At 37.9% G+C, this 13,883-nt stretch overlaps 1 protein-coding gene across 1 annotated transcript in view; it reads right to left on the bottom strand.

Annotated features, from left to right (window-relative positions):
- IGF2R (insulin like growth factor 2 receptor) overlaps positions 1-13,883 on the bottom strand; it is a 54,315-nt gene that overhangs the window by 3,754 nt on the left and 36,678 nt on the right. Inside the window, exons 29-45 of the mRNA XM_021540643.3 lie at positions 13,592-13,689; positions 12,661-12,797; positions 11,898-12,088; positions 11,186-11,312; positions 10,694-10,816; positions 9,442-9,704; positions 8,524-8,736; positions 7,440-7,589; positions 6,250-6,411; positions 5,563-5,764; positions 5,004-5,150; positions 4,636-4,870; positions 3,541-3,677; positions 2,907-3,021; positions 1,402-1,548; positions 773-957; positions 209-395 (exon numbers count right to left, since the gene is read on the bottom strand). Coding sequence (XP_021396318.2) covers positions 209-395; positions 773-957; positions 1,402-1,548; positions 2,907-3,021; positions 3,541-3,677; positions 4,636-4,870; positions 5,004-5,150; positions 5,563-5,764; positions 6,250-6,411; positions 7,440-7,589; positions 8,524-8,736; positions 9,442-9,704; positions 10,694-10,816; positions 11,186-11,312; positions 11,898-12,088; positions 12,661-12,797; positions 13,592-13,689 — 2,819 coding nt within the window. The remainder of the gene's footprint in view (positions 1-208; positions 396-772; positions 958-1,401; positions 1,549-2,906; positions 3,022-3,540; positions 3,678-4,635; positions 4,871-5,003; positions 5,151-5,562; positions 5,765-6,249; positions 6,412-7,439; positions 7,590-8,523; positions 8,737-9,441; positions 9,705-10,693; positions 10,817-11,185; positions 11,313-11,897; positions 12,089-12,660; positions 12,798-13,591; positions 13,690-13,883) is intronic.

The raw sequence follows: 13,883 nt of genomic DNA, 5'->3' as shown, positions 1-13,883 counted from the left end.
CCTCTCCAGCTTTAAGTCCAGATCAGTTCGGCAAGCTTTAATTTAGTAGTCATGTGCCAAACACTGCACACATGATCATCAATTAATCTATAAGCCTACTGTTTTTTTTAGCTTTTCCTCTTTTCCCAATCACTGTGACAAATACAAAAAAGGCTTTCACTAAAAAGTGCTGACAAAAGCTGTTTTCAGCAAACAGTTGTCTACTCACATTAATGGGCACACAGCAGATGTGTACCAGGTAAATAAATACTGGCAATCTGCTGTCTCATGAAGGAATTCGGGGATGCCTTCCTTTACGTCTGGATTGCAGTGGAAGAAAATGGTTGAAGACACAAACTTTGATTTATCTTTACCACATCTGGAGTCAGATGAAAATATGACATCCAAATCATCATCTACAATGAGAAGAAAAAATAGTTTACTTCCTTGACAACAGTCTGTAAGCACTAGACCCTGGAAAAAAAAAAGTAGCTAGCTACAGGAAATCATTATTATGCTGTATGAGCACAGGCGAAAACAGGAGATTAAAGTCTTCTATCTTGCACTGTTTTTACCAAGTCTTCCAACTTCAAGTCTTTCAGTCTTCAAGTGTCAAGTCCTAACCCCTATTAAAGCTATATTTGCAATTGAGCTTACATAGGAAAAAAAAAAACAAAACATAAATTATGTTAGACAGACTATGGATAGCTTTAGAAAAATGGATTAGCATAGATGTTGTCAACCAAGAACCACTTTCTGATCAAGTAATTCTGTCTGGTGAGCACATACTTACCATCAACGTAGTATTTGGCATTTCTGGCAGAACCAACTCTTCGAACACGCTGTTCATTGGTTTTCACCTGGCAGATGTTTGCTCCAAAGCATTCTGGGGAACTTGAGTTTGTTATACCAGAAAGTTGAATTTGATACACATATTGATCACCATTTGCCCGTACATCACCAGAAGCTGTGTACAACCTGAGGAAACAGAAAAAAAAAATCTGTTCTTACGTCTAAACTCACAGGTTGGGGCTATTTCCAAGACTGGTAACAATGGTAGATGATATCACTGGTTGATTCCAGTGCATGCTGAGTGATTCAGCAACCACAAAAGATGCAGGATGATGGCTTCCTCCTTGAAGTAGAAGTAAGGATTATATTTAGCATCAATATAATTCTTTGCAAGCACAGAAAGCAGATTTTTCCACCTATACTGCCCTCAACGTATGAATAAACATGTAAACACATTCAAAGGTTTAAGATAGTATGAAGACAAAAAAGTGATTCAGTGGCTTGACTGTGAGAACCACATGGTGTGCTCTGCAGCTGCGATAAATGGCACAAGCTAGCAATCTTCTCCATAAAGGTAACTAGTTCTACCATTCTGTTGTTTTGGGGATTGTTTGGGTTTTTTTTACTCACTTGGAATAAACATCCCCTAAAGAAAAGTTTTTCCCAGTTGCAGGATTAATGACTGTTCCATTCACCACCTCTACCTCCTGCTGCTTCACAGCACAAGCTGCACGTGTGTCCCATGTGATGTAGTAAGCACAGTTTTCTTCATCAAACCTACCAAATAAAAGATAGAGCTGATGATTCCAGGAAAGAGTAACAAGTTTTTACCATCTTGAGAAATTAAAAGACAACTGCTAACTCACATGTGACAATGTCCTGCCTAAGTATCACACCTAGAGTAAGCTAAAATAGTCAAGCAGCATTCAAAAAAAATTGGATTACATTGGATTTTTTTACAGTTTCATGATTTTAGAAGACTTGGCTGCACCTGAACTTCCTACTGAAAATTCCAGAATTCCCACAGTGTATCAAAAGGTTTTATTGATATATTTTAGCTAGCAAACATATCAGGCTGCTTTTCTGCAGCATGTTAAACCTGCCTTTTATTTAAGCAGGACAAGAGGTATAAGCTAGTGTCCTGGTTCTGGCCAGAACAGGGTAATATTTTTGCAGTAGCCAGAAAGGACCATTGCCAGGACTCAGAGGTTATTCTCTACCAGCTCACATCATTGCTTGGGACATGGGGAAGGACATCTTTTCTAGGGAGAAGGGGTCCCTCCTGGGCCAGCATAGCATGGCAGAGGAACCCCAGTCATGTAGCATTGTCTTGTTTGAGTCATTCAGCTCCTTCCTGTACCCTGTGTCATTGGTATTGCTGCTGGTACTGTTTCTTTTCTTCTCATTTGTTTCCAGTAATAACAGTTGTTATCTCAACCCAAGATCTGTGCCTTTTGTGCCTCCATGTCCCCTCTCCAGTCCTCAGAAGGGGAAAGGGGGGAAACAAGCAGTGCATACTTTCAGTGGGAGCACTGAATTAGAGAACAGAATTCCTAAACCATGACTGTTAGTCAGACTGTGCTGCCCAGTTCTTTGACTCGCAGCATTTTGTTCAGATTTCCAGTTCTGCAAGTACTATAGTGTTAATAATATCAACATGAAGCAAAAAGTCCTCAAGCTTTCTTACTATTTGTGATCATACATATATACCTGATTTTAGAGAGTTTCTGGTTAAATACACTGTATTGAGGCAAAAATAAACCATGCTTAATTAGCTCAACCTGCAAAAAATGTTATTTAATATACAGATTTTGAACTGAGTTAAGAGTGGTTGTACAATGACATTGGCTACTGACACTGAAAACAACACCATCTGAGCCATTGTCAGCTCCTTCAGAAGCAGAATGCTTAAATTTTTTCCCAGAAATTTTAGGATAAATACAAAATATGATGTTTATGAAAATGAATAATTGCACAAACTCCAGAAGACCCTATGCCTTGCAAGTACAGACCATGGATTATTTTTGAGACTGTCCAACAGAGCAGAGAGTTCCTGTCCTAAGATTTAAGGGTTTACTAGAGAGGTACAAAAGAATCAGCCATGAAGATCAGTGGTATGTAAACTCATTACTCACCTCTGCAGCATGGGCATGCCAACTGTTTTTGCACATTTCAGTTCTATAATTGTTGTTACTTTCTTATTTTTCCTACATTCTTGCCCACTGGAATAACTAATATACAATGTATCACCTAGAAAAGAACAAAAGGTGACAAAAGGTTTTCATAAGCAGCTGTCAGAAATCTCCTTTGCTCCTCTGCCCACTCACAACTATAGAAACACAGATTAGCTGAGGTTGGAAGGGACCCTTGGAGGTTATCTGGTCCAAACCCCTTGCTCAAGTGGGGTCACTTGGGGCCAGCTGTCAAGGAATATGTCCAGAAAGCCTTTGAATACCTCCAAGGCAGGAAATTCCACAACCTCCTTAGACAACCTGTGTCAGTGTTTGGGTATTCTGACTGTAACAAAAGGGTTTCTTGATATTCAGATAGATAACTTATTACTTAAAGCTTTAATGACAACACTGTTTATTTGCTTCAATGTTTTCTCATGCCTTAAACATCATATTGTTTCCATTATTAAACAGAAGATTCACTGATAAAAATATTTCAAAATAAAGGCTTCAGCATAATTTAAAAACTACTACAGCCAGGCTGTGAGATTTAAACCTTTAATCTCTAGCTCTTCACAGAAAGAAAAAGTAACTCTACCTGTCACATTCAGTTTCTGTGTATGAACAAGTCCAAGAACTTGAACATCTCCATTGTAGCTTTTCCTGCAAATACTGGCTCTTTCAGGACAGCCTGTAGGTCCCTCGTGTACTCTCTGACAGAGGTTCACATAGTACCTATACAGAACGTGGAAGACAAAATTCTTTAAAATTCATTTAGGCTAAACTGAAGAAGTGATATACAAATTTTAAAATCTTAATGGGAAACTATACAGGTTGCAAGAAACTAAATCTCAAATTAGCTGACAGACTAAAACATGTACTAAGGTTTGGCAGATTACTTCTAATTATCATGTTCAAGTAAAAGATGGGGCAAAAAAAATTCTCATTTACCAGATTAGGTCACTAGTTAATTTTGACCTAGGTCCAGATTAGAAACTGGAAGAGAGTCAAGAAATATCCTGAAATTTTTCATTTATAAAAGTTATAGTACTACCCTAACTTCAGCATCTCCTCAGAGTTATACCAGCTCAGATACATTAGAGCAGCGACTGCTAGCAAGATGGTGAATGAAGCATTTTGCTACCCCACAGTTTACCCTAAGTTTCGAATTAGATGCTGTCACCCTTGCCAGTTCATGTCTGTTTCCTAACTGGAGGAGGAAGGTTGGAGAGGCTGATGACTTCCTGACATCCAGAGTTTCTGCTATGCTAATACATCGAAGAATATGGGTAAAAAGCCCCAGTAAAATATCAGAAAATAAGTTATACATTTGAATCAAAATAAATCAACTAAGCAATTAAGACTTTTCTTCAACAATAAAAAAATAGCTTTAAACAACAAAATTACTTTTTTAAGACAGCAGTTTAAATACAATGTTTTAAAATAGGTTTTAGTTTAGATTTATTCATCCTTTAAAAAGGGTCACCAATAAAGGGAAAGGGTGAGAATGAAAAATATGATTAGTCAGTCCCTTTAGATAAAACAGGTTCCTTTCTCAGTATTTTTTTGATTATATGAAGTGTTAAGCACTGACAGTTTTAAGACTCTGAGCAGGGACCAAACAGAAATGCTATGCCACATTAGAACTTGTACTAATACGCAAGCTCTTCCTTGTGAGTTGCTCATTACTCACGAGTTCCCATTGTGGAAAAAGATCCATGATCCTGTCAGGGAAGACAGCATTCTCAAGTCATATGTTCTGTGTTTTTGGACAAATTTGCACTCCATTTTCTTGGGAGGACAAACAGCTTGAGTCTTCCATTCAAATGTCACAGCACAACCAAGAGTCTCACTGAGAAGGTATGGGCTTCCAACTCCAGCATTTTCATCACATGTGAAGATAATGGTAGATTCCCTTCTTGCAGTTGCTATAAGCGGAAAGGTTGGAAAAAAAGAAGACGTGTATTTTACAGGAGGCTTGCAGGCATGTACGGATTTTTAGTGCAGATAAATCTGTGTGTTAGCTAACACCCTTGTACATAAAGCATAGGAAGTACTTACTGCTACTACAGAATCCCCATTTTTCATCTCCCTGGTAGTTTTCAGTTGTAGCACACCATGGCCTATTCTTCCCTTCTGTAATACATTCCTCATAGGTCTTCCCTTGGTACTTGAAGGGGAACACACAGAGCTCTCCCTTTTCAGTCACTGAGAAGGAAAGGAATAATCTCATAACTACACACAGTAGAACAGAGGCATTTCCATATTCAGAACTTTATTCAAAGCCTGTACTTCAAAAAGAAAGATTGTGCTACTAAAGAAAGGTCAGTGGCAGACAACAGAAATACTGAAACATTGAATTTAAACCAAATTAAAAAACCAGATGTAGCATACAATTAGCTACAATCATCCCTACAGAAAGGTTGCACTGTCTCTTCCAAGGAGATACATGTTAATGTTGCAGATTAGCATGATGCTTGTGATTTAGCAAAGCTGCGTGTTTCTATTGCTGCATGTAAAATCTATGTTGCTTCCTCCTGTCACAACAAAACCTCCTATTTTAAGGGAAAAATATCCTGACAAACTTTTAACATAAAGAATGGGCCTGCTTTGATCTCACCTGGAGGGCACCGATCACCTCCTGTATATTGCAAGATGACTGTTTCATCTTGGTGGCTATAATCCATTCTCATTTCCTTTATGTTTCCGAAAGATGACACACCACTTTTAGATGTCAGACACACTGCCCCATCTCTGCATTTTCCCTGGGGCAAGCCTACACTGCACACACCAACATGGTAATTGTTGGATCCAGAAAATACCTGTGTAGACAATCAGAAGAATCACAGCAAGTCTAGAATCAATACTTAAAAAATCACAACTGCTTCATAAAACCAAGTCTCAGGCAGCACTTGCATAATGCAGGAGGAAAAGATAACTAATTTTTCAAGTCTAAGCTTCCTTAATATGACAAAACTGCAGATAAAGCACACAGGACCACAGATAAAACAAATTCAGCAGACCTGCTCTCCCATTCAAGATTCTGTCAAAGGTGAAGATTACCTATTGCTTTACCCATCACTATGTCCATTAACTTCACTTCAAAAACATTAAAATGTTATACTCTCTAATATTATCCCCTCTGTCAGAAGCCAAACAATTATCAATACTGACCACAACACATTTCAGCCTTTTCTCACACAGAATGCTTAAAAGAAATCCTTCCTACAGTTTCAAAATGTTGACAGCAATAGGCAATTATTAAATAAAATAAATAAATAAATGTCACACCACAAGAAGGCATTACCTCAAATGATCTTCCAGAAAGGCTGGTCAGGTTAAATGTATAGTGTAGTTGTTCATCAATCACAGAGCAGCCCAAAGTTTTCACTTTATCAGGACACACAAGCGGAGTTTCCCACTCAAACACAAATGTGCAGTCAACTTTCCTTATCATCTTTGGCTTACCCTGTTACCAAAGAACACAGGAAGACAATACTTAATTTTTGGAGAGTTTGTTGCTGTTTCTGCATTTTCTCCTTTCCCCAATAGTTAATTCTCAGTTACTACCATGCCTAGAGTTCATTGATTCCAGAACAAACACATTATTGTAACCAGTACCAAAAAAAAAAAAAAAGCTTTAAAGGGAAGTGCATTCTACTTATCTCCAGAAAGCATTCAAGATACCCAAGCCTTCTTCTTAATTAGGGTTGAAATTTTGATGGTCAGCTCAGTTGCAAGCAGCAGAAGAGTGAGAGATGTGCTTCTTGATGGTGGAGAGTATTAAGAAATTTCACTGAGTTAAGGTTTAGAGAGAATACTGTTTACCCTATCATGTTCTAAAGTATTAGTATGCATAATTAATTCAGAGCTGCCTCAAGTTTCAACTCATGCCCTATGTTGATGGAAAATTGTTTCATGATCTTCAGCATGCTCTAGTTTGACAAACATATCTAAGTGCTTTTCTACAGTTCATTGAAGCATTAAGAAAATTCAACAAGTGTTAGTTTCACATCACCACACAAATTCAATTTAGTGTTCTGGTGTAGACACAAAATAAAAACATCAGTAACTAAATGCAAATTTTTAAAGTTGTGTGTGATTATAGAAAAGGTTACAGCATAGGGGGAACATTTCACCGTAATACCTGTACAGTTAAACTGGTTCTCGTGTTAGCTGGAGCTACAAGTACAATCTTTAGAATCTAAACAAGGTGCAATACAGCATTAAATATAATGTCAGCAATGAGTTATCATTACATTGTTTGTGTGGAAACTGATGCTTGAAATCATCAGAACCTGCTACTCTCAAGCTTAAAGTTCATGAACTCAGTAAAATTTTGGCCAGTCAAGAAAACAAATATGATACTTCTTGAAGAGAGTCTGTTCATACACTACAGAAACAAATCCGTGACTCAGATTTAAGCAAAGCTAACACTGGTTACTACGCACTTTCCATTGCACTCCATTATCAACGTAGGTTTAATAGACGTCTTACCAGACTAGTTCCTTGGCTGCAGTGAAATAGAATAACAGAAGTATAGTTCAATCCATTGTTTATCTGACAAGGAGTAGTGCTGTTGTAAGTGATGTAAACTTCATTTGCTGCCTTATTGAACTGGGGAGGTTCAGTAACGTGACCAATATCCTACACAAGCGAAAATATGTGTTAATAGAATTACAGAACACACCTAGATTCCAGATCAGCCCAGAGATTCAGATCAATTCAGATTCATCTATTTGGTTTACAAGGGAGCACAACTACTGTTCTTTTGAAAACTTGCATTCTGTAGTCAAAGAACAGCTATTACATTTCAACCCTAATAAAATTTAAGTTGAGCAACTCAAAACAGTTTTTCTCTGAGCTTGACAAAAGCCAAGGAGTTTCTACCTCTTAGAGGTAGAATCTTCTTTACATCAATGTGCCAAATTACTAACACATCACTTAAAAATAGCATTAAGAATGGAATAAGATCCCTAGATGACTATGGAAATTTGTGGAAAACAATCACAGCTTTTTATGTCTATCTTCTAGGGCTTGCAAACATGTCCTCAAAAGAAAAAGCCTAGCTCTCTCCAGGTAATGACACAGACAAGTTAGTCAATCCTCTGTAACAGGCTTGCTATTTGTGTAGCTGTGAAGTTCTTACATGAAAGACCTAAATGCATTTTGAAGCATACCAACATCTAGACTGCTTCCAATTGCAACAGATTATCAAGATCAATTAAGCCACAGAGTGGCTAAGACATTCTGCTTCCCAGTGTCTGTATTTGGCACTCAGCACTTTGGCACGCACATTCTTTTCCACTACATGAAAAAAAATTCTCCACAGCAATTTTTAGATTTGTCACTGTATTTAATCTTCTGACATCCAAAAAAGACCACTGGGGCTCAGTACAGGAAAATACTTCTTCATGGGGAAAGCAGTAAAAGGGAACTTTGCAGAGGAGATTTTGATTCTGCAATCCATTTCTTTAATCCCCTTGTCAAGCCTCTGGTTCAAATCAGGTCTCTAGGCAGGGACACTATATTGAACTATTAAGGAAATGCACATTTAAATGATTCTTGGCAAAATACTTACTATTGGTGATGCATTAACAGGAACCATGCAAACAGCTGCTCCAGGCGGGCAATTGACATCTTTGATAGGATTGAGAGGCTCACAAATGTTGATGTAGAAATCTGGAGAAACATCTGTAATATCTTCATCTACAAATGCCTCATAATACCCAGTGCGATGGATCAGAGGAGACAAGTCAATAATGGAACTGTCATTCATTACGGAGCACTTCACCTACAAGAAGGTACATTTATTGCTCTTCTTTTATTATTTGCTTTGATTAATTGACAAACATCCTTCTCGGCATAAGAAGCATGGCTACATTTAAAAGTTTCAAATGTAAGTAAAGCAGCATTTGTTATAATTTTTGTTTGTCTATAGATACTAAGCACCTACAAGCAGCATATGAAAAGCCTTGATCATTTAAGCATTCTTATGGAATGAAGTCCCTATCAGAACAATACCCAGACACGGCTCTGCCACACATACTCCAGCATACATAGTCACTATGACTTCAGGCCCCATGCCTTCCTCTCCTCATCTCCAGGACCTCCAACAAACAAACCTGGTTATAACAACACTATAACAAAGTAAAGTTAGTGTACTGCAAGCTGATGGCCTGAGTACTACCTCTCCTCAGACCAATTTCACACACTCTTAACATGCATAAACCTACCAAGAGTTTATGAGGAATTTGAGAAATCTATTTTTCTTTAGATATTGGAAAAGAAGCAACTAACAAAATAACCATTACATTTCAGGACAAATAATCATTGCTGCAACCTAGATATCATCACACTGAAATAGCTTAGGGTCACTGTGAAAAATGGGATCAGAAGAAATCTTTCCCTCAAGGAATTTAAAATATACTGCTATAACATCTTACCCCTGTCAGAAATTTTAAGTCCCATGAGTGTTTTCTGCAAAAGTAATTCTTACCTCTTCTTCACAAGCCAAGGAAGTATGCCAAGAGAAGTAACTAGTGCACGTCTGTTCGTCAAATGACACAAAAACAGGCTGGCTCTCATATCCAGCATCAGACTTGCACACAAAGCTAAAATAGCTTTTATGCTTCAGTGCAAGGTCTGCAGGGCAAGGATCTCCATCTTCATAGACAAGCTTTAACACTTGATCTTCATAACTTAAAGTTTTACTCTGTTTTCCAGCATTAACTGGTTTGTGGCCACCTGTGATACAGACAGCTGAAGTGGAAAAAAGAAAAATTAAGAAAACAGATCAAGTCTGATGCAACTACCCACAAAAATTGCACCATACAACAAATACCAGGAACCTTAAGATTTTAGCATCACTTTAATTTTCCCAAGAAAGAATGGCTTTGCCACGCCATCCTGAGTTGCCATTAAACTGAGCTGAACTGCACTGATACAAAGACCAAATATTGCCTTTATTACTTCATCAGCCAGCTGAATGTACTGCACCTATACATGCTTAAGCAGACACAGAGTAGTGTTTGGTTATTACTACTCTGAAAACCAAGCAATTACACAAAATATCAGACAGATTATATATAATTTTATTAAGATGTCTCTTAAAAACCAAATCAATCCAGTATTTTCTTCCACCTCCAGAAAAATAACTTTAATGACAAGAAATATTCCTATTTTAGCATCTAAGATGCTTAAGTATTATTTCATATTCAATTTGACAGAAGAGCTAGTAATTCAACCTGCAATTAGGCAGCTATAAAACCAATTAATTAAGCAGAAAGTTAACTTCTACTGATGTTTCAGAAGCATCCAGAACAGAAAGCTAGAAAGAGGATTGGCAAAGGTGTTTGAAGTTCAGACACAAAGCACAGTACAGATGTATTGCAGCAATGCATCACTATAAAATTCACTCCAGCTGGAAGATTGTACTGTCTCCATTTTCACAGTGTTAAAGACATGCAGTAGTAGCAAACTACATTCCTGACCTCATATCCATTCACTAGGAACTAAAGGGACTGGGACTGAAGTGAGATCATGTGAATGGTGTTGGGTAAAAATATATGGCCTCATTTCCTAAAGCAGTTTTAGGTTCTTTTCCTAATCAGGACAGCCACCAGCTGCTCCCTTCACTCCTTCTGCATTTGCAGTAAAACATCACATTTTACAGTAAACTTGAGCATAAGCATTTCTTTTGGTTACCCTATAGTCAATGATTACAGTACCAGAGAGGATAAGTTGCTTACCAGCTCCATTAGCACATGAACTTTTAACTTCAGCACAAACATTCAACTCAATTATTCTGTTGTGTGGATCACTGATGGTATAGCCAGACTCTCGCTTTAATGATGTCAAATCGAAGAGGTGGCCTACAGAGAGATCAGGGAACAATTTAATCTCTTTTTCTAATTCAAAATCAAGATATTTCTTTGTATTATAAGCTTTCAGTAACTTAATTTAGTAGTAAGGTTAACCAGACCCTATTTGCCTGCTAGCTTAGAAAGGCAGTTACTTATTCACATTAACAGAGGAAAAACTAGTTTTGAACTATCAGCTATTTATGTTCCAAGTGACATTGCAGTACAAGAGATTTCTTCCATCAGTAAACTTGTTAGTCACTATCCAGAGGGGATGTGTCATACTGCCCTTTACTAACAAAGTCCCTCAAGAACACAAACACAGCAGTGCTGCTTCCAGCAGCCTCTTCCACATACAAAATCCAGAGGCATCCTCCTTACCTGTCGCAGGATTGGTTACCCGACAGTCATTTTGGACATTGCTTTTAAGAGGACATGCAGCAGCAGTGAACCATAGGAAGGTATATTCACAATCTTCAATGGCAGTTATAAGTTCTGGCTTTGATTCCTAAACACAAAACAGTGGAGAGAGTAACATCTCTATAGAGTGACAGTGTAAGATTCCATGCCAACAGGTTTATCCCTGCAGCCTGTAGCTGAGCTCAGCTCAAACACCAGTTCTAAAACCTGACAGATCATCATGGTCCAGTGAATTAATCCAAGGACAGAGTATTTAACTGTGATTATTTCAAATACAAAACAATACAGAACCATTATCAGGAGAAATAAAATTAATGAAAGGAGAGCTAAAGGTAGCCTAGGGCAATAGAAAATCCAAAAGGCAATTAAAATCTCAAATTAAAGAGTACTTAATGGCAAGGCATACAGACATGCAAGAGTTAAGAGCTACACAACCAATAGCATTATTTACTACTCAAAACACTTCCCAACCTGCACTACATTCATCTTCAAGATGTAAGCAGATGATCTGAAGCCGTTACAGATGACAAAATTTATCATCTGTAATCATTTATCATTGTATACAGTGTGTACAAAACGTTGCCTTAAAAATTGCTCAGAATCTAAAATTCAAGTACTTACAAGTCCTTCTGCTTGCATGAACACAAAATAGCAGCATAAGGAACGCACTTACAATTCTGTTTTCATCACACTTGAGGCGCAATATTGTTGTTTTCTTCCGAATTTTATCTGGACACTGATCTCCATTAACATATTTCAGGATAAATGTGACATTTTCCCAATGAGGACCATCAGCCACTTCCCCAAGACTGGTACATTTTGTACCTTCAATGAGGGAGGCAGCAGCATCAGAAGGGCAGGAACCTATACAGATAAACAAAAACTGCATTATTACTCCAAATGTTAGTAAGGTGTACTTTCCTGGAATAAAAGTCCACTACTCTACTTTCAGGTATGTCACGGCCAATCTATCTCCAAGCCATTGTCCAAACCATATTAATTGGGGTGCATTTTCCCCAAAAATCATAACTAGCAGCAACTGTCTCACTTCACTTAAGAACATGCAAAAAGCAGTAACAACTACCACAGGGGAAGTAGACTACTATAGAGTGGAAAGCTACAAGTCTGCACAAAACATCAAGTCAGTCAGAAGATGCCATAGGGAAATTCTGAACTGATTATTTTAATCTTTAAGAGCTATAGTAGACTTTGGATAAGGACTGAAAGAACTAGAGTGCCAAAGTTATCAAGAGAAGAGCTGCTAGTGAATCTCACCCACCAAGCAGATGGAAATCGGGCTCTGGTGCTAAAATCACGCCACTGTCTCTGCATTCTTTGCTTTGTGATTTGTTTCACTCAGAACCGCCACCAGCAGTACTGTCCTACCACTTGCCTTCCCTAGCTATAGGAACAATGTATTTATATTTTGCACTTACGTGTAGCACTATATGGCACTAAGGGCCTGCAGACATTAATATAGTATTTCTGGGTAGTAGCAGATATAGCAATGGCCTCCCAGTTCTCTCTGTGTCGTGTCAGGGATGAAAAGTCATAGAAATTTCCTTCGTCATCCCTGTACAAAAGATTAAAAGCATGTAAAATAATTAAGCACTTTAAAGTCACAATTCTTAAGTTACTAAGTAATTTTAACCTGAAATCTAAGCAGAGTATTACACTGGAAAAGAAGTCTGCATCAGATGCATTGCTCCCCTAGAAACCTCAAATTCAACAGAGGGATAATATCACTGCACCAGCTCTCCCCACATGCACACAGCTCTCGGCCAATGCAACAGTGATTAAAAACTTTCAATTCAAGCATGTTGGCTTTCAGTGCACAGCAAGTATGCACACAGTTACAGTCCACTGTTTTACCTTAAGGTAGAGACCTATAATGAGGCCAGATGTCCAAATTCTGGGCCAAATATTAGCCACACTTGACCCCACATCCAATCTCAATGAGCTAATACTTGGTTGTGACAGATAAAGATGACATTTTTCCTGAAGCAGTGCTTGGTGGAAGTTCCAAACAGACAGCTGCAGCCTTATTTAAATTAGCTGTTGTTAAGTAACTAGACACTTGCAACAACCTAGCATACTCAGCATTCAACCATCAATAAATCTATATCCAACAGTTCCCTTTTATTATTTCCCAGAAGAATCTCAAAGTTGTTTTTTTCCCCCAGTGAAATTACTTTTCAGAAGCACAAATTGCAAACGTTATTTAAAATATCATGCACTGGCATTGAATGCTACATTAGCTGGTCAAAACATAATAGTTAAAGGGGTAGTGTAGCACTGCTTTGCAAGAAGGCTGTATTTATCTCTCTCAACATACAACTCCATTTTAATTTTGTAGAAACAACTTACTTGTAGGAGCACTCAGTAGATTTAACAGGTGGGCAAGCATACTTAGTATGCCATTCAAACATGTAGGTGCAGTCTGGAGTTTCCTTCAAAAATACAGGCTGAAATAACACAATACAAAATTAATTTGCTTTCTCATTAAGACCCATTGAAACAATGAAATGTCTCAGTCATGCTTCAGGAAGATCCAAGAACACACATATTATCGTAGAGCCACACTATGCTTCTAACCAGCTAAGCATGGCTTCTCCCAAACCTGAGTTTATCCAAATGCACACTTCTGATAAAAGGGCAG

Source organism: Lonchura striata, chromosome 3 (genome assembly GCF_046129695.1).
Source record: "Lonchura striata isolate bLonStr1 chromosome 3, bLonStr1.mat, whole genome shotgun sequence".
Lineage (NCBI taxonomy): Eukaryota > Metazoa > Chordata > Aves > Passeriformes > Estrildidae > Lonchura > Lonchura striata.
The sequence above is the reverse complement of the archived record's forward strand: the minus strand, read 5'-3'. Positions and strand labels throughout refer to the sequence as shown.